Here is a 27,732-nt window from a genome sequence, read left to right on the forward strand (position 1 = left end):
CCCACCTCTGTGCTCCTTACTGTATAATAATGCCCACCTCTGTGCTCCTTACTGTATAATAATGCCACCTCTGTGCTCCTTACTGTATTATAATGCCCACCTCTGTGCTCCTTAGTGTATAATAATGCCCACCTCTGTGCTCCTTAGTGTATAATAATGCCACCTCTGTGCTCATTACTGTATAATAATGCCCACCTCTGTGCTCCTTACTGTATAATAATGCCCACCTCTGTGCTCATTACTGTATAATAATGCCACATCTGTGCTCCTTACTGTATAATAATGCCCACCTCTGTGCTCCTTAGTGTATAATAATGCCCACCTCTGTGCTCCTTACTGTAATAATGCCCGCCTCTGTGCTCCTTACTGTAATAATGCCTCCTCTGTGCTCCTTACTGTATAATAATGCCACCTCTGTGCTGCTTACTGTATAATAATGCCTCCTCTGTGCTCCTTACTGTATAATAATGCTCACCTCTGTGCTCCTTACTGTATAATAATGCCTCCTCTGTGCTCCTTACTGTATAATAATGCCCACCTCTGTGCTCCTTACTGTATAATAATGCCCACCTCTGTGCTCCTTACTGTATAATAATGCCCACCTCTGTGCTCCTTACTGTATAATAACGCCCACCTCTGTGCTCCTTACTGTAATAATGCCACCTCTGTGCTCCTTACTGTATAATAATGCCTCCTCTGTGCTCCTTACTGTATAATAATGCCTCCTATGTGCTCCTTACTGTATAATAATGCCCACCTCTGTGCTCCTTACTGTATAATAATGCCCACCTCTGTGCTCCTTACTGTATAATAATGCCCACCTCTGTGCTCCTTACTGTAATAATGCCCACCTCTGTGCTCCTTACTGTATAATAATGCCCACCTCTGTGCTCCTTACTGTATAATAATGCCACCTCTGTGCTCCTTACTGTATAATAATGCCCACCTCTGTGCTCCTTACTGTATAATAATGCCACCTCTGTGCTCCTTACTGTATAATAATGCCCACCTCTGTGCTCCTTACTGTATAATAATGCCACCTCTGTGCTCCTTACTGTATAATAATGCCCACCTCTGTGCTCCTTAGTGTATAATAATGCCCACCTCTGTGCTCCTTAGTGTATAATAATGCCACCTTTGTGCTCATTACTGTATAATAATGCCCACCTCTGTGCTCCTTACTGTATAATAATGCCACATCTGTGCTCCTTACTGTATAATAATGCCCACCTCTGTGCTCCTTACTGTATAATAATGCCTCCTCTGTGCTCCTTACTGTATAATAATGCCCACCTCTGTGCTCATTACTGTATAATAATGCCCACCTCTGTGCTCATTACTGTATAATAATGCCCACCTCTGTGCTCCTTACTGTATAATAATGCCCACCTCTGTGCTCCTTACTGTAATAATGCCCACCTCTGTGCTCCTTACTGTATAATAATGCCTCCTCTGTTGTCCTTACTGTATAATAATGCCTCCTCTGTGCTCCTTACTGTATAATAATGCCCGCCTCTGTGCTCCTTACTGTATAATAATGCCCACCTCTGTGCTCCTTACTGTATAATAATGCCCACCTCTGTGCTCCTTACTGTATAATAATGCCCACCTCTATGCTCCTTACTGTATAATAATGCCTCCTCTGTTGTCCTTACTGTATAATAATGCCACCTCTGTGCTCCTTACTGTATAATAATGCCTCCTCTGTGCTCCTTACTGTATAATAATGCCACCTCTGTGCTCCTTACTGTATAATAATGCCACCTCTGTGCTCCTTACTGTATAATAATGCCCACCTCTGTGCTCCTTACTGTAATAATGCCTCCTCTGTGCTCCTTACTGTATAATAATGCCTCCTCTGTGCTCCTTACTGTATAATAATGCCTCCTCTGTGCTCCTTACTGTATAATAATGCCACCTCTGTGCTCCTTACTGTATAATAATGCCACCTCTGTGCTCCTTACTGTATAATAATGCCACCTCTGTGCTCCTTACTGTATAATAATGCCCACCTCTGTGCTCCTTACTGTAATAATGCCCACCTCTGTGCTCCTTACTGTAATAATGCCCACCTCTGTGCTCCGTACTGTAATAATACCCACCTCTGTGCTCCTTACTGAATAATAATGCCACCTCTGTGCTCCTTACTGTATAATAATGCCCACCTCTGTGCTCCTTACTGTAATAATGCCCACCTCTGTGCTCCTTACTGTATAATAATGCCTCCTCTGTGCTCCCTACTGTATAATAATGCCTCCTCTGTGCTCCTTACTGTATAATAATGCCTCCTCTGTGCTCCTTACTGTATAATAATGCCTCCTCTGTGCTCCTTACTGTATAATAATGCCTTCTTTGTGTCTCTTTTATGGCCTTATAATACACCTGCCACCTCTTTATGCCTGTATTTACAATACTGTATTGTAGGTCAGCCTGATTGCTGTATACTTTATACCAAAAACAGATTGGAAACCAATCAGAGGTAACCAGACATCCTCGTCCTAAACTTCCCACTGGGGATGGTTTTCCTGGTTTCCTCTGTTTTGTAATAGAGAATAGACAGCGCTAGGTTACTGATCCTGCATCATAGGAATATGGCCGGAGATCACTGTCAGGCAGCATCCTTCAGTGTCCCCAGGGTCTCCTCCATTGGTTTTCCCCATTGTAAATATGTTGAACTGTATAAAATGTGTTATCACTTTGTTATGTCATGTGATTGTTACGCAGTGACCAGGTGATCCAGTGACCAGGTGATCCCAGGGGTGACCTATGGGCTCCCTGCTATTCTCCCCCATAAAAGCCTGGGAGGAGCTTCTCTCTCTTTTGCACCAAGTCTTTGCTGAGGTCAGTCGTGCCTAGTGCGTGTCCCATTCACACACCAGAATTTCCGCTGCAGGAATTTCATTGAAGTGAATTGGCAATACATTTGTGCACAAATCTGCATATCTGCGTAAATTCTGCATCAGCATTGGTTCTGTGGTGAATTCTGCAGTTTTTCATCCTTCGCGGAATCGGTACTAAATTTCCGCACGGATTCCGCGAATGATAAGACACTGCGGAATTCTGCACATATCCATTGCAGATGCAGAATTAGCGCAGGTATGCAGAATTTCCGTCATTTGGACACTGCAGAAGGTCCATAGCAACCAATCAGCTTGCTGTTTTCATTTTTAACAAGGCTTTTGCAAAATGAAAGAAGCAATCTGATTGGATGCTGTGGGCAACTTTTCCTTAGCACAGGTTTTGATAAATCTCCCCCTTTGTGTTCAATGGCATTCTGTAGTACCATTCGCACAGCAGAGTTTTCACTGTGGACATTCCACAGCTAATATTCCACATTCTGCAAGATTTAAGTTGGGTCTTAAATCTTTGTGGAATTCAGGAGCGGAACCCCATTGTAGTCAGTGGGACTTTCTTTACACAATGCGTAATTTGTGCAAATATCGTGTGGATTCCAGAATAAATTTCGGTCAATTTAATGCAGACACGGAATTCGGCATCTATGCAGAATTTCTGCCATGTGAACATAGCCTTAAAGAATTTACAAGGAAAATTCCACTTTGAAATTCCGCTCAGATATTCTAGTGCAGCCAAGGGCTGTCAGGGCATGCTGGGTGCTGTAGTTTTGCAACAGAAGGAGGTCCAAAGTTTGAAGACCACTGAATTATAGACATTTTGATAAAGGGTCCAATCTTTAAACCATATCTTATAGCAGTGTTCCCCAACCTATGGCTCTGCAGCTGTTTCATACCTACAACTCCTAACATGGTCAATGGCATGCTGGGAGCTGTAGTTTTGCAGCAGCTGGAGAGGCACAGGATGGAGAACACTGTTATAGGATATGGTATGAAGACAGTTTTTTATGGGACCCTTTTATAAAAAATAATCAGTGGTCTCCATACTGTGACCTCCATCTGTTGCAAAACTACAAAAATGATCAGGAAATTCCCTTGTGGAAGTGAAAGATGATTCCTGGTGCACTACTAGTTTCAGCCTCCAGGGGGCGCAGTGTCGTTCTTCTCGGTAGCACTTCCCCTGCTCTCACTTCCAGGAGGCAGATCCTGTGACGAGAACCCGACCTGTGTGCAGTGTGCTGCGGCTCCTCAACCCTCACAGACACCGGTGTAAGGAGGATCATGGGGACCAGGACAGATGCTATGGAGCTGAATGGTCGGCTGGAGGAGAGGGAGCATCTGCAGGACGACGAGGTAACCGAGGAGGGGCTGAGGAGTCTGGGGGCTCTGAGTAACTTAATGGGGGTGGTAGTCCTGATGATCGGGGTCAATCACTGACCTGGCATCTGACCCTCTTCTATGCCCCCCATAGGGGTATATGTTATGTCTATGAATCAGTACTGTATTCTGTACTAGATCCCCCTAAACATGTCTGCACCCCAGTAGTGACAGCTGTGTCTGACTATTTGTATCACTACAGATGCTGTAAATAATAATAAATAATAATAATAATCCTCATCTTCCTCCTCATCACCTTCCTGCCCACAGGGACTCATTGATTTGCACAATATGTGGTCATGATGATACAAGGTGCTGGAGCTGTAACTTTGTATCAAGAAGTGACAGTTGTATCAACACTGAAGTGATGCTCTACAGCGCCACCAACAGGTTGCAGATAAATGTGACCTAAGCCTAGAGGTGTACAGGTCAGTGTTGGGCTCCCCAAGAGTTGTAAAACTACAACCCTCAGCAAATCCAGACAGGAGTTGTAGTTCAGCAACAGCTGGAGAAGCACAGGTTGTAGGTCAGTGGATCTCCAGCTGTTGCAAAACTACAACTTCCAGCATGCCCGGACAGCCAAAGGCTGGGAGTTGTAGGTTTGCAACTGCTGGAAAAACATTTGCTGTAATGTTAGGCTTCTTTCATACTACAAAATTACTCCGTTTTAAAGATCCGTTTGAAGTTCCATCTGAAAAGTAACAAAATCCTATACGGCCGTTAAAAAATCCCATTATAGTCTATGGGATTTTTACATTATCCTTTTTAACCTGTTATTAATAACGGATGTTATTTTGTGACGGAAGATAGTAACGGGAGAAATAGTGCATTCACCCGTCACAAAATAATGGCCGTTATTAATAACGGGCGATAACGGGTTAAAAAGGATAATGTAAAAATCCCATAGACTATAAAGGGATTTTCTAACGGCCGTATAGGATTTTGTAACGGCCGTTTTCAGCTGACTTTCAGACGGAACTTCAAACGGATCTTTAAAACTGAGTAATTTTGTAGTGTGAAAGGGGCCTTAGAGGGGTTTTCCGAATAGTATATTACCTCCCCCGTTACTGGTGTGTTACACTGCAGTGATGTCATCCATTGTGATGTAATGTGATGACACAATGGTACAGCACTATGACCTCGTGCCCGATACTGGCCGCAGAAGAAATCACTCTAGTTTACTTTATGTTTACTAGGGATCGACCGATTATCACGATTTTGGGCATTATCGGTATCGGCAATTACCTTGCCGATAAGCCGATAATGCACCGCCCCCACCGCAAAGCGACCGAACCCCCCCCCCCCTGACCCGTCGCACCGCGACCGTCCACAGCACTGCATCGAACCCCCCACCGTAGTGCTGGGCGGTATACCGGTATGAACCGGATACCGGTTTTCTTTTCTACCACAGTATGGATTTTTGCCCATACCGCTATACCGGTCGGGCCCCTCCCCCACCCTCCGAGTCAATAAAAAAAATTAAACTTACCCATAATGGGGGTGGTCCGGGCCATCCATCCTTCCTGTAGCATTCCGGGTGGAGGGTGAACCGGTCCGGGCTGTCCTTCTTCTCTGGGGATCCTCTTCTCCACTCCGGTCAGGCTGCGGCCTAGTATGCTGCATAGACGCCGCTACGTCAGGTGCGTCGCTGCACAGCAGCGTCTATGCAGCGTTACTAGGCCGGAGCCTGCCCGGAGTGGAGAAGAGGATCCCCAGAGAAGAAGGACAGCCCGGACCGGTTCACCCTCCACCCGGAATGCCGCCGGACACTACAGGAAGGATGGATGGCCCGGACCACCCTCCCCGTATGGTCCCTGCAGCAACTGGTAAGGTGAGTCAGGGTTCTGGGATGGACAGGGGTCTGTATATATACCTACAGTAGGCCCTCCAGCTGTTGCAAAACTACAACTCCCAGCATGCCCGGACAGCCAACGGCTGTCCGGGTATGCTGGGAGTAGTAGTTTTGCAACAGCTGGAGGCACCCCTAGGCGCGGCGGGGGTGGCGGTGATAGCCCTCAGGACCCTCGGACAGGTAGGGGGAGAGAAGCGGGTGGCGGCGGCGGCCTATGGCACCGCAAAAGCCACTGCAGTTCATTGATTTGAAGCGCCCGCTTTAAATCAATGCTCTGCAGCGGTGTTGCGGGGGGATAAATAGCCGATAACTTATACCGGAATATCGGTATAAGTTATCGGCTATCGGCCCTAACCTCCACCGATTATCGGTATCGGGCCTAAAAAAACGATATCGGTCGATCCCTAATGTTTACACCTAAAGCTTATTTAGTTTGATACCTGGAAACCCCCGTGTTTTTGCTGACTTTGATGTGGTTTGAGTTGTTCAGTTGTCTTTCCCATAGATGTCCCTGGTTACAAGCGTTTTCTGATAACATAACTCTCCACATGACAGGGTAGGGTGCAGAAAATGTCATAGCACCCTTATCATGGCTGCCCCTCCTCCTCCCCTTATCCTTCTGACAAAAAGTTGGGAATTCCAGGGGTACTCCGCTGGAAAACATTATTTATTATTTTTTTTTTAAATCAACTGGTGCCAGAAAGTTAAACAGATTTGTAAATTAGATAAAAAATGTTATGTGCTGCTCACAATTTATTGACCGAGGAGTATAATGGTTAAACACCTACTACACCTTCCGTGTGAAATACATTTGTACAATAGAAAAAAATGACCATAAACCTCAAGGACAATATCAGATATACTGATATATGATGTTAAAAATAGAGAGTGATGAAATAAATGAACCGTGCTTCAATTGTATGATATGATGCAGGAAATATTTATTAAAATACAATTAGATAGATTATTATACCCTTCTGTCACAGGGCCCTTGTGAGGAGGTACCGTATTTTTCGCCGTATAAGACGCACTTTTTCTTCCCCAAAACTGGGGGGGAAAAAGTCGGTGCGTCTTATACGGCGAATACACCCCTATCACGGCGGTCCCTGCGGCCATCAATGGCCAGAACCCGCGGCTAATACAGGACATCACCGATCGCAGTGATGCCCTGTATTAACCCTTCAGACGCGGTGATCAAAGCTGACCGCCGCGTCTGAAGGGAAAGTGACACTAACCCGGCTGTTCAGTCGGGCTGTTCGGGACCGCAGCGATTTCACCGCGGCGGTCCCGAACAGCCCGACTGAATAGCCGGGTTAGTGCTTACAGGACACCGGGAGGGACCTTACCTGACTCCTCGGTGTCTTCTCCGTTCAGGGATCCCCTGTATGGCCGGCACTCTCCTTCCTCGTCATCACGTCGTCGCGTGCGTGCATCGGCGTGCGTAACGACGTGATGGCGGCAACGGAGAGCGAGGATACCCGGCCGGCAGCAGAGACGTTCCGGAGCGACGGGGACACGGCGACAGCGATGGAGCGACATCCAGGGCAGCGGTGACGGGTCCGGAGCGGCGGGGACACGTGAGTATTACCTCCTATGCAGTGGTCTTCAATCTGCGGACCTCCAGATGTTGCAAAACTACAACTCCCAGCATGCCCGGACAGCCAACGGCTGGGAGTTGTAGTTTTGCAACATCTGGAGGTCCGCAGGTTGAAGACCACTATTGAGTTCAAAATCTTTATTTTTTTTAGATTTTGCACCTATAAATTGGGTGCGTCTTATACGCCGGTGTGTCCTATAGGGCGAAAAATACGGTATTGCGTCTGAGATGAGAGCCTGGTATGACAGGGAAATCCCTTTCCTAAAAGGCCTCTCTGAAATAAAACAAGGTTGAAAGTGGGATCCATTTGTGCCAAGCTGTCCTCTAATTGTGGATATGAAGGGCCGTAGCTGAAGATATTTATGAAAGTCAGATTTCTCCAATTTGAATTTCATCACAATTGTGTCAAAAGGCAGTAAACCAGTGGGGTCCAAATGATGGGAGCAAAAAGAACTGGCTACAGCTCTGTATCTACCCTAAGGCGAGAAAAAAAAAACATTAGCGGGACACCCTTACCAAATAATCAGTTATTCTTATTCTTTTCTTCCCCATCTGGGACAGGACATATGTGAATATGCGAATACAAAAAATACGCGAAATATCGTGAATTCGAATATGACCAATGCCGCTCATCACTAATCCACATCATTCTGCTGAGGGACCAGGGAGAATCCAGAACTGCTCCACAGTAGAGGAAGGATACATGAGGATTGGAGCTGCAGCATCTCCCATCCCGGCACTGCACACAGACTTCCCTCCCGCCTGGCCTGCACGCCTGTGACTGACAAGTGCGCAAGCCTGGGCAGGAAAATAAAAAATGTTAGCGCCATATTTCCCAGCAGAGTGTCCTGGCACCCTGGTTGGGAGTCAATGCCTAAGTTTAATGTGTGCTGGTCCCCCCATGTGCCCCCTTGCAACAGCTCACCTGAGGCGATCGCCTCACCCCTCATCAGAGCTACAGCCCTGGGTAGATATTCCCTTTATCTTCCAATTCTTAAAGGAAAACTGTCACATGTTTTGTCCCGCACTATCCACAGGCACCTGTGGATAGTGCGGGAGACGCTGAACAATTTGAGTCCTACCTTGCCCGGATCCGCTGCGCCGTTTGCCCGTTACAAGTCTTTTTTTGTGTATTAAAATTATCACTTAACTGGCAAAGGCGGGGTTACTGCCTTCAACTGCCACTGTGTTGTAACCGCCGCCCTGCCCGCAGCACCGCCCGGCTAATTAATATTCATATATTGCTTTACTATGTAATCTCATATAGGCCGAGTCCCGGACGCTACTGCGCATGTGCGGGATTTCTCACTACACCCGGAAGCGGTCTTCAGCGCTGCTTCATTCGTCCGGAGCAGCGCTGAAGTAAGGGTGTAGGCAGTTTGAGACTCGCAGGGCGGCGGTTACAATACAGTGGCAGTTGAAGGCAGTAACCCCGCCTTTGCCAGTTAAGTTCTAATTTTAATACACAGAAAAAGACCTGTAACGGGCAAACGGCACAGCGGATCCGGGCAAGGTAGGACTCAAATTGTTCAGTGTCTCCCGCACGATTTTTCGGTCCTGTGGATAGTGCAGGACAAAACATGTGACAGTTTTCCTTTAAAGTTAGAATCAGAGATTTCCCCTTGAAATTATTCGTTTTTAAAAGAAAAATGTTTTCCCTGGTTCCTGGGGGTATTTGTACCGTAGTACAAGCACATGGAAATTTCTAAATCGTAGGAGATAACTGGTTTTAAAGTCCATTTACTGGACTCTGATTAATGTTTATACTGTGTAAACTGTCTCCATGTTTGTTATTAGATTCTGTAAACATTTCAGGTATTTTTTGTGCTGGATCCAGCTGAAGGAGGTTTGATCTTTCTTTTCAAACATTTCAATACTTGTAATGTTAGGTCGGTTGAAACTAGGGCTACAACTAACTATTATTTTCATAATCGATTGTTTGGCCGATTTATTGTTTTGATTAACCCCTTCCCGACCTATAACATACCTGTACGTCATGGGTGGCAAGGTGTTCCCGACCCATGACATACAGGTACGTCATGAACATTTTTGCCGCTACTCGCGGCATCCCGCAGTGCCCGGTAAGATGGTGGCTATCACTGATAGCCAGCCATATTACCATGTGACCACGGGGGGGGTTTCATCCCCCCCCACACCCCCCCCAGCGATCGCTGCTATCAGCTGGTCAAATCTGACTAGCTGATAGCAGAGTTTCGCTATCAGAATACTTAGCAGCGCGGTGTGTGAGTCCTGATCACGGGGATCGGGACACACACCGCTCTGCTAAGTGTCCCTTACCCGTCCCCCGGCGTCACTTACCCGGCCATGCGGTGTCCCGAGCAGTCCCGGCGCGAGCGTCGTCCTCCAGGCGGTCCCGGCGGCGCTGCATCCCGGCGGTGAGTTTCCGGCAGCAGTGCGGCATCATCATTGGCAGCAGTGAGATCGCCGTAAAGCGATCTCACTGCTGCCTCTGGGAGTTTCAAAACTGCAACTCCCAGCATGCCCAGACAGCCTTTGGCTTTCTGGGCATGCTGGGAGTTGTAGTTTTGCAACATCTGGAGGTCCACAGTTTGGAGACCACTGTATAATTGTCTCCAATCTGTGCTCTTCCAGATGTTGCAAAACTACAAATCTCAGCATGCTCAGTCTGTCAGGCATGCTGGGAGTTGTAGTTCTCTAACATCTGGAAGAGCACAGATTGGAGACCATTATACAGTGGTCTCCAAACTGTGGACCTCCAGATGTTGCAAAACTACAACTCCCAGCATGCCCAGACTGCCCAAGCATGCTGGAAGTTGTAGTTCGGCAACATATGATCCTTCAGATATTGCCAAACTACAACTTCCAGCATGCCTGGGCAGTCTGGGCATGCTGGGAGTTGTAGCTTTGCAACAACTGGAGGCACACTAGTTGGGAAACATTGTCCGTTTCTTACCTCAGTGCCTCCAGCTGTTGCAATTGTTGCAAAACTATAACTCCCAGCATGCACTGACAGACCATGCATGCTGGGAGTTGTAGTTTTGCAATAGCTGGAGGCACACTGGTTTGGAAACACTAAGTTTGGTTGCAAAACACTTGAAAGTTTATTACTTAACTTAGTGTTTCCAAACCAGTGTGCCTCCAGCTGTTGCAAAACTACAACTCCCAGCATGCACGGACAGCCAAAGGGCATGCTCGGAGTTTGCAACAGCTGGATGTTTGCCCCCTCCCCCCAATGTGAATGTACAGGGTACACTCACATGGGCGGAGGTTTACAGTGAGTGCTGCAAGTTTGAGATGGAGCAAATTTTGCGCTGCAGCTCAAACTTCCAGCGGCAAACTTGCTGTAAACCTCTGCCCATGTGACTGTACCCTAAAAACACTACACCACACTAACCTAAAATAAAAAGTAAAAAACACTACATGTACACATACCCCTACACAGCCCCCCTCCCCAGAAAAAATTAAAAACGTCTGGTACGCTACTGTTTCCAAAACGGAGCCTCCAGCTGTTGCAAAATAACAACTCCCAGTATTGCCGGACAGCCATTGACTGTCCAGGCATGCTGGGAGTTTTGCAACAGCTGGAGGCACCCTGTTTGGGAATCACTGGTGTAGAATACCCCTATGTCCACCCCTATGCAATCCCTAATTTAGGCCTCAAATGCGCATAGCGCTCTCTCACTTTGGAGCCCTGTCGTATTTCAGGGCAACAGTTTTGGGACACATATGGGGTATCTCCGTACTCGGGAGAAATTGTGTTACAAATTATTATTTTTTTCTTCTTTAACCCCTTATGAAAAGGTGAAGTTGGGGTCTACACCAGCTTGTTAGTGTACACTGACATGCTGGTGTTGCCGCATACTTTTCATTTTCACAAGAGGTAAAAGGGAAAAAAGACCCTCTAAATTTGTAATGCAATTTCTCCTGAGTACGGAGATACCCCATATGTGGGCGCAAAGTGCTCTGGGGGCGCACAACAAGGCCCAGAAGGGAGAGCACACCATGTACATTTGAGGTGATTTGCACAGGGGTGGCTGATTGTTACAGCAGTTCTGACAAACGCATAACAATAAATATCCATATGTGACCCCATTTTGGAAACTACACCCCTCACGGAATGTAATGAGGGGTGCAGTGAGAATTTATACCCCACTGGCATATGACAGATTTTTGGAACAGTGGTCTGTGAAAATGAAAAATAAAATTTTTCATTTGCACAGTCCACTGTTTCAAATATCTGTCAAACGCCAGTGGGGTGTAAATGCTCACTGCACCCCTTATTAAATTCCATGAGGGGTGTAGTTTCCAAAATGGGGTCACATGTGGGGGGGTCCACTGTTCTGGCACCATAGGGGCTTCCTAAATGGGACATGCCCCCCAAAAACCCTTTCAGAAAAACTCACTCTCCAAAATCCCATTGTCGCTCCTTCCCTTCTGAGCCCTCTACTGCGCCCGCCGAACACTTTGCATACGCATATGAAGTATTTCCTTACTCGAGAGAAATTGGGTTACAAATTTTAGGGTGATTTCTCTCCTTTTACCCCTTGTAAAAATTCAAAAATTGGGTCTACAAGAACATGCGAGTGTAAAAAATTAAGATTTAGAATTTTCTCCTTCACTTTGCTGCTATTCCTGTGAAACACCTAAAGGGTTAAAACACTTATTGAATGTCATTTTGAATACTTTGGGGGGTGCAGTTTTTATAATGGGGTCATTTATGGGGTATTTCTAATATGAAGACCCTTAAAATCCACTTCCAACCTGAACTGGGCCCTGAAAAAGTACGATTTTGAAAATCTTGAGAAAAATTGGAAAATTGCTGCAGAAATTTGAAGCCCTCTGGTGTCTTCCAAAAGTAAAAACTTGGCAAGTTTTTGATGCAAACATAAAGTACACATATTGTATATGTGAATCAATATGTAATTTATTTGTAATATCCATTTTCCTTTCAAGCAGAGACTTTCAAAGTTAGAAAAATCAGAATCAGAATGATAAGTAAAAGCATTCCAGAGTTATTAATGTTTAAAGTGACAGTGGTCAGATTTTCAAAAAATGCCCAGGTCCTGAAGGTGAAAATGGGCTGGGTCATGAAGGGGTTAATCGACTAATCAGATTAAAATAACCATAGTAGAGATAAAGATAATTTGTGAGTTAGACTAGAGGAGGAGTTAATGAGGGGATCGGACTGAAGGTCTTCTGTGTGTTTTAGGTAAGGGATGCATTGTGTGGGGTCAGCTAGATGCAGAGGAGAAGCTTTTTATTATATTGAAATATGTATAATAATTATTTAAATAAAAAAAAAAAAAAAAAAAAAATATATATATATATATATATATATATATATATATACATACACAGAGGGGCAAAAAAGTATTTAGTCAGCCACCAATTGTTCAAGTTCTCCCACTTAAAAAGATGAGAGGCCTGTTAATGTTGTCATAGTTATACCTCAACTGTGAGATATAATGAGAGGAAAAAATCTATAAAATCACACTGATTTTTTTTATCATTGTTTGTATTTGCAAATTATGGTGGAAAATATGTATTTGATCAATAACAAAAGTTCATCTCAATACCTTGTTGTATACCCCTTGTTGGCAATGACAGAGGTCAAATGTTTTCTGTAAGTCTTCACGAGGTTTTCACACACTGTTGCTGGTATTTTGGGCCATTCCTCCATGCAGATCTCCTCTAGAGCAGTGATGTTTTGGGGCTGTCGCTGGGCAACACAAATTTTCAACTCCCTCCAAAGGTTTTCTATGTGGTTAAGATCTGGAGACTGACTAGGCCACCCCAGGACCTTGAAATACTTCTTTCGAAGCCACTCCTTCATTACCCGGGTGATGTGTTTGGTATCATTGTCATGCTTAAAGACCCAGGCACGTTTCATCTTCAATGCCCTTGCTCATGGAAGGAGGTTTTAACTCAAAATCTCACGATACATGGCCCCATTCATTCTTTCCTTTACATGGATCAGTCTTCCTGGCCCCTTGGCAGAAAAACAGCCCCAAAGCATGATGTTTCCATCCCCATGATTCACATTAGGTATGGCGTTCTTTCCATGCAACTCAGCATTCTTTCTCCTCCTCCAAACATGACAAGTTAAGTTTTTACCAAAAAGTTCTTCTTTGGTTTCATCTGACCATATGACATTCTCCCAATACTCTTCTGGATCCTCCAAATGCTCTCTAGCAAACTTCAGATGGGCCCGGACATGTACTGGCTTAAGCTGGACACGTCTGGCACTGCATGATTTGAGTCCCTGGCGGCGTAGTATGTTATTGATGGTAGCCTTTGTTACTTTGGTCCCAGCTCCCTGTGGGTCATTCACTAGGTCCCCCGTGTGGTTTTTGCTCACTGTTCTTGTGATCATTTTGACACCACGGGGTGAGATCTTGCGTGGAGCCCCAGATCAAGGGATACTATCAGTGGTCTTGTATGTCTTACATTTTTTAATAATTGCTCCTAAAGTTGATTTCTTCACACCAAGCTGCTTTCCTATTACAGATACAGTCTTCCCAGCCCGGTGCAGGTCTACAATTTTGTTTCTGGTGTCCTTCGACAGCTCCTTGGTCTTGGCCATAGTGGAGTTTGGAGGGTGACTGTTTGAGGTTGTGGACAGGTGTCTTTTATACTGATAATAAGTTCAAACGGGCCATTAATACAGGTAATGGAGGGACAGAGGAGACTCTTAAAGAAGAAGTTACAGGTCTGTTAGAGCCAGAAATCTTGCTTGTTTGTAGGTGACCAAATACTTATTTTACCGATGGATTTACCAATTAATTCATTAGAAATCATACAATGAGATTTCCTGTATTCTTTCCCTCCATTATGTCTCTTATAGTTGAGGTATACCTATGATGAAAATTACAGCTCTCTCACATCTTTTTAAGTGGGAGAACTTGCACAATTGGTGGCTGACTAAATACTTTTTTTTGCCCCATGTGTGTGTGTGTATATATATATATATATATATATATATATATATATATATGTGTGTGTGTATATATAAATATATATATATGTGTGTGTGTGTGTGTGTGTATAAACATATATATATATATATATATATATATACTTTTTTTTCCTTGTAAGAGCTATACCCCCCTCCCTGTTTCTTACCTGTGGCCAGATAGGAGGGGCAGCACATTCCCTGGTTGTCCATCCCATGTGCCCCCAGCAGCCTATTTAGTGAAGAGGGGACCAGCACACAATCTTACCCTTCCTACATCTTCTCTTTGCAACTATTGGGAATCTGGCCTTTAGCACAGAACCTGACAACCGGGGACTCACGATAGCTGCAGAAGGGAGCTGCAGAAAGCTGGGCCCCCTCTTCACTTAACAGGTTGCCGAGGACCACAGTTGCATATATACATAGTGATAATCACTAAGTGTATGTGAACTGTAGATCTTGGCTGACCAACTAATCAACCAATCGATTATGTATATAGTTAACTATTCATAATCGATTAGTTGATTCAGCCCTGGTTGAAAGTAATACATATAACTAGGGATATACATTAATATTATTTTATTAATTACTACATAGTGAATGCATTTGCATGTTCTAGTCTTTCTTGAGACTGTTCTAATAGATCTGCTTCAAAGCGCTGCATTAGAGGTGGAGATGGTCAGTAAATAATCCCACACCATCTACTTCTCTCTACTAAGTGACGGTGAATAAGCTGCTTATCTTGGTTCAGGCATTTTAATAGATTAGTCATTGACATCTACCCCTTGTCTTTTGGTAATAATGTGGTTCTAGAGGTATTTCAACGTCAGGTTCTCAACTCGGCAATGAAAAACACTGTGTCATATAGGCTTTGGCGCAAATTGTCATTAAAGATAGGAAAATGCTTTTGTAGAGCAGTAATGTGTGGGTTTTTATAGTTTTCTAACATGTGAATGGGACCTAAAAGTTTGAAAACAATTGTGACATGTAACTTTCTATGCTATATTATAAAAATATTCTCCTATGGAGTAGGGGAAATTACACTGCCATACTGCGGTAGCATACAGTAAAGTGGCTCTCTGAGTGACTATGACTCTGTAATTCAGAACTTAGGGCAGGGGTAGGCAACTTTTTGGTAGTCCCATGACAAAAAAATGTTCGATTGGTGTGACGGCAATTTGGGTGTGGCTTTATTGTGGGTGTGGTTTACTGTGGGAGGGGTTTGTGGGGTGTGTGGCTTGTCACAGGGTGGGTGTTTTTTTTTTTTTTTTTTTAGAATGTTTCCAATATATTGTCCCAACTGTAAGGGCCTTACAGTGAGGACAATACACAGAGGGGGCATGCTCACAACAGCCAATAAAGTATTTGTTCAGCATGGATAACCATTTTAATTCAGACCTGCATAATACCAACCCCTGTATTACCACTCTGCCAACATAAAGGCCCCAGAATTAGTCCTCACCATAATACAGACCCCAAAATCAGACCCCATCATACACATGCCAGAATCACCGTCCTGTATCATACAGACCCCAGAATCACCGCCCTGCATAATACAGACCCCAGAATCACCACCCACCATAATACATACCCCAGAATCACCACCCATCATAATACAGACCCCAGAATCACCACCCACCATAATACAGACCCCAGAATCACCACACACCATAATACAGACCTCAGAATCACCACCCACCATAATACATACCCCAGAATCAGACCCCACCATAATACAGACCCCAGAATCACCACCCACCATAATACATACCCCAGAATCAGACCCCACCATAATACATACCCCAGAATCAGACCCCACCATAATACATACCCCAGAATCAGACCCCACCATAATACATACCCCAGAATCAGACCCCACCATAATACAGACCCCAGAATCAGACCCCACCAAAATACAGACCCCAGAATACCAACCCACCATAATACATACCCCAGAATCACCTTCCACCATAATACATACCCCAGAATCAGACCCCACCATAATACAGACCCCAGAATCAGTCCCCACCATAATACAGACCCAAGAATCACCACCCACCATAATACATACCCCAGAATCAGACCCCACCATAATACAGACCCCAGAATCACCACCCACCATAATAGATACCCCAGAATCAGACCCCACCATAATACATACCCCAGAATCAGACCCCACCATAATACATACCCCAGAATCAGACCCCACCATAATACATACCCCAGAATCAGACCCCACCGTAATACAGACCCCAGAATCACCACCCACCATAATACAGACCCCAGAATCAGACCCCACCATAATACAGACCCCAGAATCAGACCCCACCATAATACAGACCCCAGAATCACCACCCACCATAATACAGACCTCAGACTCACCACCCACCATAACAAGACCCCAGAATCAGACCCCACCATAATACAGACCCCAGAATTAGACCCCACCATAATACAGACCCCAGAATCACCACCCACTTTAATACAGACCTCAGACTCACCACCCACCATAACAAGACCCCAGAATCAGACCCCACCATAATACAGACCCCAGAATCACCACTCACCATAATACAGACCCCAGAATCAGTCCCCACCATAATACAGACCCCAGAATCAGTCCCCACCATAATACAGACCTCAGAATCACCACCCACCATAATACATACCCCAGAATCACCACCCACCATAATACAGACCCCAGAATCACCACCCACCATAATACAGACCCCAGAATCAGTCCCCACCATAATACATACCCCAGAATCACCACTCACCATAATACATACCCCAGAATCAGACCCCACCATAATACATACCCCAGAATCAGACCCCACCATAATACAGACCCCAGAATCAGACCCCACCAAAATACAGACCCCAGAATACCAACCCACCATAATACATACCCCAGAATCACCACCCACCATAATACACACCCCAGAATCACCACCCACCATAATACACACCCCAGAATCACCATCCACCATAATACAGACCCCAGAATCAGACCCCACCATAATACAGACCCCAGAATCACCATCCACCATAATACAGACCCCAGAATCACCATCCACCATAATACATACCCCAGAATCAGACCCCACCATAATACAGACCCCAGAATCAGTCCCCACCATAATACAGACCCCAGAATCACCACACACCATAATACACACCCCAGAATCACCACCCACCATAATACACACCCCAGAATCACCACCCACCATAATACACACCCCAGAATCACCATCCACCATAATACAGACCCCAGAATCAGACCCCACCATAATACAGACCCCAGAATCACCATCCACCATAATACAGACCCCAGAATCACCATCCACCATAATACATACCCCAGAATCAGACCCCACCATAATACAGACCCCAGAATCAGTCCCCACCATAATACAGACCCCAGAATCACCACACACCATAATACACACCCCAGAATCACCACCCACCATAATACACACCCCAGAATCACCACCCACCATAATACAGACCCCAGAATCACCACCCACCATAATACAGACCCCAGAATCAGACCCCATCATAATACAGACCCCAGAATCACCACCCACCATAATACAGACCCCAGAATCACCACCCACCATAATACAGACCCCAGAATCAGTCCCCACCATAATACAGACCCCAGAATCAGTCCCCACCATAATACAGACCCCAGAATCACCACACACCATAATACATACCCCAGAATCACCACCCACCATAATACATACCCCAGAATCACCATCCACCATAATACACACCCCAGAATCACCACCCACCATAATACACACCCCAGAATCAGTCCCCACCATAATACAGACCCCAGAATCAGACCCCACCATAATACAGACCCCAGAATCACCACCCACCATAATACATACCCCAGAATCAGACCCCACCATAAAACAGACCCCAGAATCAGACCCCACCATATTACAGACCCCAGAATCACCACCCACCATAATACAGACCCCAGAATCAGACCCCACCATAATACAAACCCCAGAATCACCACCCACCATAATACATACCCCAGAATCAGACCCCACCATAATACAGACCCCAGAATCAGATCCCACCATAATACAGACCCCAGAATCACCACCCACCATAATACAGACCTCAGACTCACCACCCACCATAACAAGACCCCAGAATCAGACCCCACCATAAAACAGACCCCAGAATCACCACTCACCATAATACAGACGCCAGAATCACCACCCACCATAATACAGACCCCAGAATCAGTCCCCACCATAATACATACCCCAGAATCACCACTCACCATAATACAGACCCCAGAATCACCATCCACCATAATACAGACCCCAGAATCAGACCCCACCATAATACAGACCCCAGAATCACCAACCCACCATAATACATACCCCAGAATCACCATTCACCATAATACATACCCCAGAATCAGACCCCACCATAATACAGACCCCTGAATCAGTCCCCACCATAATACAGACCCCAGAATCACCACACACCATAATACACACCCCAGAATCACCACCCACCATAATACACACCCCAGAATCACCAGCCACCATAATACAGACCCCAGAATCAGTCCCCACCATAATACAGACCCCAGAATCACCACACACCATAATACACACCCCAGAATCACCACCCACCATAATACACACCCCAGAATCACCAGCCACCATAATACAGACCCCAGAATCAGTCCCCACCATAATACAGACCCCAGAATCACCACACACCATAATACATACCCCAGAATCACCACCCACCATAATACATACCCCAGAATCACCATCCACCATAATACACACCCCAGAATTACCACCCACCATAATGCAGACCCCAGAATCAGACCCCACCATAATACAGACCCCAGAATCACCATCCACCATAATACAGACACCATAATACAGACCTCAGAATCACCACCCACCATAATACAGACCTCAGAATCACCACCCACCATAATACATACCCCAGAATCACCACCCACCATAATACAGACCCCAGAATCACCACCCACCATAATACATACCCCAGAATCACCACTCACCATAATACAGACCCCAGAATCACCACCCACCATAATACATACCCCAGAATCACCACTCACCATAATACAGACCCCAGAATCACCACCCACCATAATACATACCCCAGAATCAGACCCCACCATAATACAGACCCCAGAATCAGACCCCACCATAATACAGACCCCAGAATCAGACCCCACCATAATACAGACCCCAGAATCACCACCCACCATAGTACATACCCCAGAATCACCATCCCCCATAATACATACCCCAGAATCAGACCCCACCATAATACAGACCCCAGAATCAGTCTCCACCATAATACAGACCCGAGAATGACCACACACCATAATACACACCCCAGAATCACCACCCACCATAATACACACCCCAGAATCACCACCCACCATAATACAGACCCCAGAATCAGTCCCCACCATAATACAGACCCCAGAATCACCACCCACCATAATACAGACCCCAGAATCACCACCCACCATAATACATACCCCAGAATCACCACCCACCATAATACATACCCCAGAATCACCATCCACCATAATACATACCCCAGAATCACCATCCACCATAATACAGACCCCAGAATCACCACCCACCATAATACAGACCCCAGAATCAGACCCCACCATAATACAGACCCCAGAATCAGACCCCACCATAATACAGACCCCAGAATCACCACCCACCATAATACAGACCCCAGAATCACCACCCACCATAATACAGACCCCAGAATCACCACCCACCATAATACACACCCCAGAATCACCACCCACCATAATACACACCCCAGAATCACCACCCACTATAATACACACCCCAGAATCACCATCCACCATAATACAGACCCCTGAATCACCATCCACCATAATACAGACCCCAGAATCACCATCCACCATAATATATACCCCAGAATCAGACCCCACCATAATACAGACCCCAGAATCAGTCCCCACCATAATACAGACCCCAGAATCACCACACACCATAATACAGACCCCAGAATCACCACCCACCATAATACAGACCCCAGAATCACCACCCACCATAATACAGACCCCAGAATCACCACCCACCATAATACATACCCCAGAATCACCACCCACCATAATACACACCCCAGAATCACCACCCACCATAATACACACCCCAAAATCAGTCCCCACCATAATACAGACCCCAGAATCAGACCCCACCATAATACAGACCCCAGAATCACCACCCACCATAATACACACCCCAGAATCACCACCCACCATAATACATACCCCAGAATCAGACCCCACCATAATACAGACCCCAGAATCACCACCCACCATAATACAGACCCCAGAATCACCACCCACCATAATACAAACCCCAGAATCACCACCCACCATAATACAGACCCCTGAATCACTACCCACCATTATACATACCCCAGAATCAGACCCCACCATAATACAGACCCCAGAATCAGACCCCACCATAATACAGACCCCAGAATCACCACCCACCATAATACAGACCTCAGACTCACCACCCACCATAACAAGACCCCAGAATCAGACCCCACCATAATACAGACCCCAGAATCACCACTCGCCATAATACAGACGCCAAAATCACCACCCACCATAATACAGACCCCAGAATCAGTCCCCACCATAATACATACCCCAGAATCACCACTCACCATAATACAGACCCCAGAATCACCACCCACCATAATACAGACCCCAGAATCAGACCCCACAATAATACAGACCCCAGAATCACCAACCACCATAATACATACCCCAGAATCACCATCCACCATAATACATACCCCAGAATCAGACCCCACCATAATACAGACCCCAGAATCAGTCCCCACCATAATACAGACCCCAGAATCACCACACACCATAATACACACCCCAGAATCACCACCCACCATAATACACACCCCAGAATCACCACCCACCATAATACAGACCCCAGAATCAGTCCCCACCATAATACAGACCCCAGAATCCCCACACACACCATAATTCACACCCCAGAATCACCACCCACCATAATACATACCCCAGAATCACCATCCACCATAATACACACCCCAGAATCACCACCCACCATAATACAGACCCCAGAATCAGACCCCACCATAATACAGACCCCAGAATCACCACCCACCATAATGCAGACCCCAGAATCAGACCCCACCATAATACAGACCCCAGAATCACCATCCACCATAATACACACCCCAGAATCACCACCCACCATAATACAGACCCCAGAATCACCACCCACCATAATACAGACCCCAGAATCAGACCCCACCATAATACAGACCCCAGAATCAGACCCCACCATAATACAGACCCCAGAATCACCACCCACCATAATACAGACCCCAGAATTACCACCCTGCATAATACAGACCCCAGAATCACCACCCACCATAATACAGACCCCAGAATCACCACCCACCATAATACACACCCCAGAATCACCACCCACCATAATACACACCCCAGAATCACCATCCACCATAATACACACCCCAGAATCACCACCCACCATAATACAGACCCCAGAATCAGACCCCACCATAATACAGACCCCAGAATCACCATCCACCATAATACAGACCCCAAAATCACCATCCACCATAATACAGACCCCAGAATCACCATCCACCATAATACATACCCCAGAATCAGACCCCACCATAATACAGACCCCAGAATCACCACCCACCATAATACAGACCCCAGAATCAGTCCCCACCATAATACAGACCCCAGAATCACCACCCACCATAATACACACCCCAGAATCACCATCCACCATAATACAGACCCCAGAATCACCACCTACCATAATACAGACCCCAGAATCAGTCCCCACCATAATACAGACCCCAGAATCACCACCCACCATAATACACACCCCAGAATCACCACCCACCATAATACACACCCAAGAATCAGTCCCCACCATAATACAGACCCCAGAATCAGACCCCACCATAATACAGACTCCAGAATCACCACCCACCATAATACACACCCCAGAATCACCACCCACCATAATACATACCCCAGAATCAGACCCCACCATAATACAGACCCCAGAATCAGACCCCACCATAATACAGACCCCAGAATCACCACCAACCATAATACAGACCCCAGAATCACCACCCACCATTATACATACCCCAGAATCAGACCCCACCATAATACAGACCCCAGAATCAGACCCCACCATAATACAGACCCCAGAATCAGACCCCACCATAATGCAGACCCCAGAATCACCACCCACCATAATGCAGACCCCAGAATCACCACCAACCATAATGCAGACCCCAGAATCACCATCCACCATAATACAGACCCCAGAATCACCATCCATCATAATACAGACCCCAGAATCAGACCCCACCATAATACAGACCCCAGAATCACCACCCACCATAATACATACCCCAGAATCAGACCCCACCATAATGCAGACCCCAGAATCACCACCCACCATAATGCAGACCCCAGAATCACCACCCACCATAATACAGACCCCAGAATCACCACCCACCATAATACAGACCCCAGAATCAGACCCCACCATAATACAGACCCCAGAATCACCACCCACCATAATACATACCCCAGAATCACCACCCACCATAATACAGACCCCAGAATCAGACCCTACCATAATACAGACCCCAGAATCACCATCCACCATAATACAGACCCCAAAATCACCACCCACCATAATACAGACCCCAGAATCAGACCCCACCATAATACAGACCCCAGAATCACCATCCACCATAATACAGACCCCAAAATCACCATCCACCCTAATACACACCCCAGAATCACCACCCACCATAATACAGACCCCAGAATCAGACCCCACCATAATACAGACCCCAGAATCACCATCCACCATAATACAGACCCCAAAATCACCATCCACCATAATACAGACCCCAGAATCACCATCCACCATAATACATACCCCAGAATCAGACCCCACCATAATACAGACCCCAGAATCAGTCCCCACCATAATACAGACCCCAGAATCACCACCCACCATAATACACACGCCAGAATCACCATCCACCATAATACAGACCCCAGAATCACCACCTACCATAATACAGACCCCAGAATCAGTCCCCACCATAATACAGACCCCAGAATCACCACCCACCATAATACACACCCCAGAATCACCACCCACCATAATACACACCCCAGAATCAGTCCCCACCATAATACAGACCCCAGAAACAGACCCCACCATAATACAGACCCCAGAATCACCACCTACCATAATACACACCCCAGAATCACCACCCACCATAATACATACCCCAGAATCAGACCCCACCATAATACAGACCCCAGAATCAGACCCCACCATAATACAGACCCCAGAATCACCACCCACCATAATACAGACCCCAGAATCACCACCCACCATAATACAGACCCCAGAATCACCACCCACTATAATAGAGACCCCAGAATCACCACCCACCATAATACAGACCCCAGATTCACCACCCTGCATAATCTGTAAATGACACACTGTTCTCTGGATCTGTAGATGACATACTGTTATGGGGTATCTCTGGATGACGCATTGTTATAGTGGGATCTGTGAATGACATGACACACTTTTATGGGGGTTCCTTAGATGACACACTTATGGGGGATCTGTGAATGAACACTGTTATGGGGATCTGTGAATGACACACTTATGTAGGTAACACAGTTATGGGGATCTATAGACTGACAGAGACCGGAGCCTGTCTCTGGGGCAGGAGAGCTGCTGTCATAGCCAGGAGCTGAGTTTAGTGTATTACAAAGAAACATATAGGAGACTTACTGATTTGTAGCAGTGACCCCTGACATGCCCTCCTCCAGACACTGCCGCCTGTACAGAGCGACCCCCTGCCCCCCCTCCCTCCCACTCTCTCCATGCTGCTGGTAGAGAACTGCACAGCAGGTGAATAAGGTTGACAGGGAAGAAAAAGAGAGAGAACTTTCTCTCTTTCTGAACATGTTCCCGGAGCTGCACTGCTATAGTTAACCAGGCAGGAAGAGGGAGGGGGAGGTGCATCATTCCATTTCCCTGAACGGATCTTTTAGCAGCCGCAGCTGTTTTGTCCTGGGACTATCCCCAGGTCGGCACTCACTGGCATGCAACTCAAATGCACCTGACTTAGGGTTTTGTTTACTGACAAAAAGCTTTCTTTGTGCACTGCTTTCTCTTACGCTAACAAATGTGAAAAATGTGCAATTTTTTATAAGTGGATGTTAGAGTTGAGCAAACTTACAGTAAATTAGCTCGTAAGTGAACCTCGCAACTCGGCTGTTGATTACTTTAGACTATGTAAATTAGTTCAGCTTTCCAAGGGCTCTGGTTGCCTGGAAAAGTCTGGGATGCCAGTCTTAGGTCTCCCAGGTCTGTATCCACCTTTTCCAGGAAACTGGAGCCCTTGGAAAGCTGATCTAATTTATGCAGACCAAAGTAATCAACAGCCAAGCTATGAGGCTCGCTCAACTCTAGTGGATGTCCAGGATTAGAAAAATATAGCTGCTTTCTTTTTACAGAAACAGCACCACTCTTGTTCTCGGTTTGTTTGTGGTATTGCAGCCCTGTTCCACTGAAGTGAATGGAGCAGAGTTGTAATACCACACAAAACCTGAGAACGGGGGTGATGCTGTTTTTGTTTTTCTCATCCTGCATAACCCCATAAAATGCTAAATATCCCAAAAGTCAGTAATTTGCTGGTCTCTAACTCTCCAGCCATCAGTAAAGGCCCTCTTACTTTATTATTTCTGAAATATCTGAACAACGTAGCGGAGCACTATGGACACTGTACATAGTACTCATAGAACAGGGATCACAGCTGCAGAGGGTGTGGACTGTGTATTTATTTCCATGTATATCATACAGTTAATACATGTTGTAAATGCATAGCTCTCTATGGAAACATCAATGTGGATCAGCATCAAATTAAGTAGTGTAAGTAACAAGAAAAGGCAAAGTTGGGCCATTGATGGTGCTGGTCCTGATGGAAAGAAAGCTCTATAGACCCTTCTCAGTGTCGAAAACGTGGTTTATTAGCACAGAAAGCAAAGCGTTTCTGGTCCGAACTGGACCCTTCGTCTGGCAACGTGCATGCACGTTGCCAGACGAAGGGTCCAGTTCGGACCAGAAACGCGTTGCTTTCTGTGCTAATAAACCACGTTTTCGACACTGAGAAGGGTCTATAGAGCTTTCTTTCCATCAGGACCAGCACCATCAACGGCCCAACTTTGCCTTTTCTTGTTACTTACACTGCTGGGACATCGCTTTTGCTCCAGAGGACCGTGGCTGCAGACCTGAGATCTCATCTAAGGCTATCATAGGTGTTGTGCTCTCAGCACAACGCAAATCGGTGAGTGCAACAATTTAACCTGTCTCCATCTCACCTTTAAAACATCCTTCACCAGGGGCGCATATCCCTGTTTTTTTCTTTTACCTTTTCTACACGTGTGTCATCTGTATCTGCATCCAGGGGCTTCTGGTCATCAGATCATAAGAAATCATGTGGACATAATCCTTGTAACATGGCACATAGTCCTCCATCTGAAAGTGAGAGCATTTTTGAGCAGTAATACTTTGCTAGCTTCTGCTGATCTGAAGTGCCTATTTAGAAAATTAAAAATGTTCTAGAACAGACTTTTGCACAAACACTAGAAGCCTAAAATTTTGGTTTATTACAAAATCGTGGTCATTTTTTATTCTTTTGTTTTCCCCTATAAACTTTCTAGAAATGTTAATGGAGAAGTATCAATCATGCAAGAAAACTTATCCCCTATCTAAAGGATAGGAGATAAGTTTTAGATCATGGGGGGTCTGACTGCTATCCCCTTTGCATAGGGAATAAGTTTTCTTGCATGATATATATCTCCTTTATCCAGTGTTTTATTTTAAAAAAATGAATTAATTAATTAAAAAAAAAGGTGCAGGCACAGACTGTCTGAGCCAGCAGGTCCTGTAACAAGCACTTGTCTTAGAAGCAGGAAGATTAGGGTACTGGATGAAGCAGAACAGGAGACTAGGGCTAGGTAAGTATGTATTTTTTTTTTTTGGAATCCGGTCCATTGTCACCCATAAGTCTAAACAACCTTCTGTTTAGTCTTTCATCAGCAACTTTGTCCTGACTCCTTTTATTTATTTATTCATTCATTCTTGAATCAATTGTGATGTATCCCTGAAGCTGTTCTGCGCAATAAAACGTTGTAGTTTTAGTTAATGTTTTGCTATAATTCCATGCATTCCATTCTGTAGATTCCAGAGCTTTCACAATAGATTTAGCGTAGCGTGTAAAGCATGGAAATGAATGGGATATTTTGACGTGTGCAGAAGCTCTAGTGTAAACCCAGATATATTGGACCAGAGGGCTGTTTTACTAGAAGGCTTTCCAGACAATATGTCGACCACTGTGGTGTTTGTTACTGAGGCCTAGAGATCTGATGAAATCTGTGGGGAACCTGAGCAGCAAGTGTTCAGATTCCCTGTAGCACCACAGGCCAAAATAAGCCTTACCAATTTGTTTCATTGAATAAATGGAATGTTCCTGTAAGGGTAAATACACACTATATGGATTTGCTACAGGGTTTCTGCAAGGAAATTTACAGGGAAATGTGAAGCAGTCATTTTTGAGATCTCATCTACACACAGTGGAAATTCTTCTGACTGGCACTGACCTGTGGATTGTAATGTCTTCAGGGTGCATTCACATGGGCAGATTTGTTTTCAGACTTACAGCGTGTTTCCCGCTGCCAGTTTGAACGGTCTTGCAGATAATATGTTGCGGAGAGCCCGCCCCCATTCAAACTCACAGCGGGAAACATGCTGAGAGTCTGAAAGTAAATCTGCTTGTGTGAATGCACCCTTAGCATGTGAATAAATGTTGCAGATTTTATCACATGATTTTGTCCCAATTTTCTCTTAATCTTATAATCGATGCGGGAGATAAAATATGCAGCAAATCCATCGTT

The 27,732-nt window shown here is 45.5% G+C and overlaps 1 protein-coding gene across 3 annotated transcripts in view; it reads left to right on the plus strand.

The window, feature by feature from the left end:
* Positions 1 to 4,045: 4,045 nt before the first annotated feature.
* The window catches only part of NINJ1 (ninjurin 1), an 82,920-nt gene continuing 59,233 nt past the window's right edge, over positions 4,046 to 27,732 (plus strand). For 2 of the 3 annotated variants that reach the window (XR_008844918.1, XM_056524336.1), the window contains exon 1: positions 4,046 to 4,205. Coding sequence is in view for 1 of the 3 variants with exons in the window: in XM_056524336.1 (XP_056380311.1) it covers positions 4,134 to 4,205 (72 nt within the window). In the remaining 2 variants the exon portion in view is untranslated. Of the gene's footprint in view, positions 4,206 to 8,885; positions 9,192 to 27,732 lie in introns of those variants that run through there. The other variant, XM_056524337.1, reaches the window with a different exon arrangement.

This window comes from Hyla sarda, chromosome 6 (assembly GCF_029499605.1).
Source record: "Hyla sarda isolate aHylSar1 chromosome 6, aHylSar1.hap1, whole genome shotgun sequence".
NCBI classification, from domain to species: Eukaryota; Metazoa; Chordata; class Amphibia; order Anura; family Hylidae; genus Hyla; species Hyla sarda.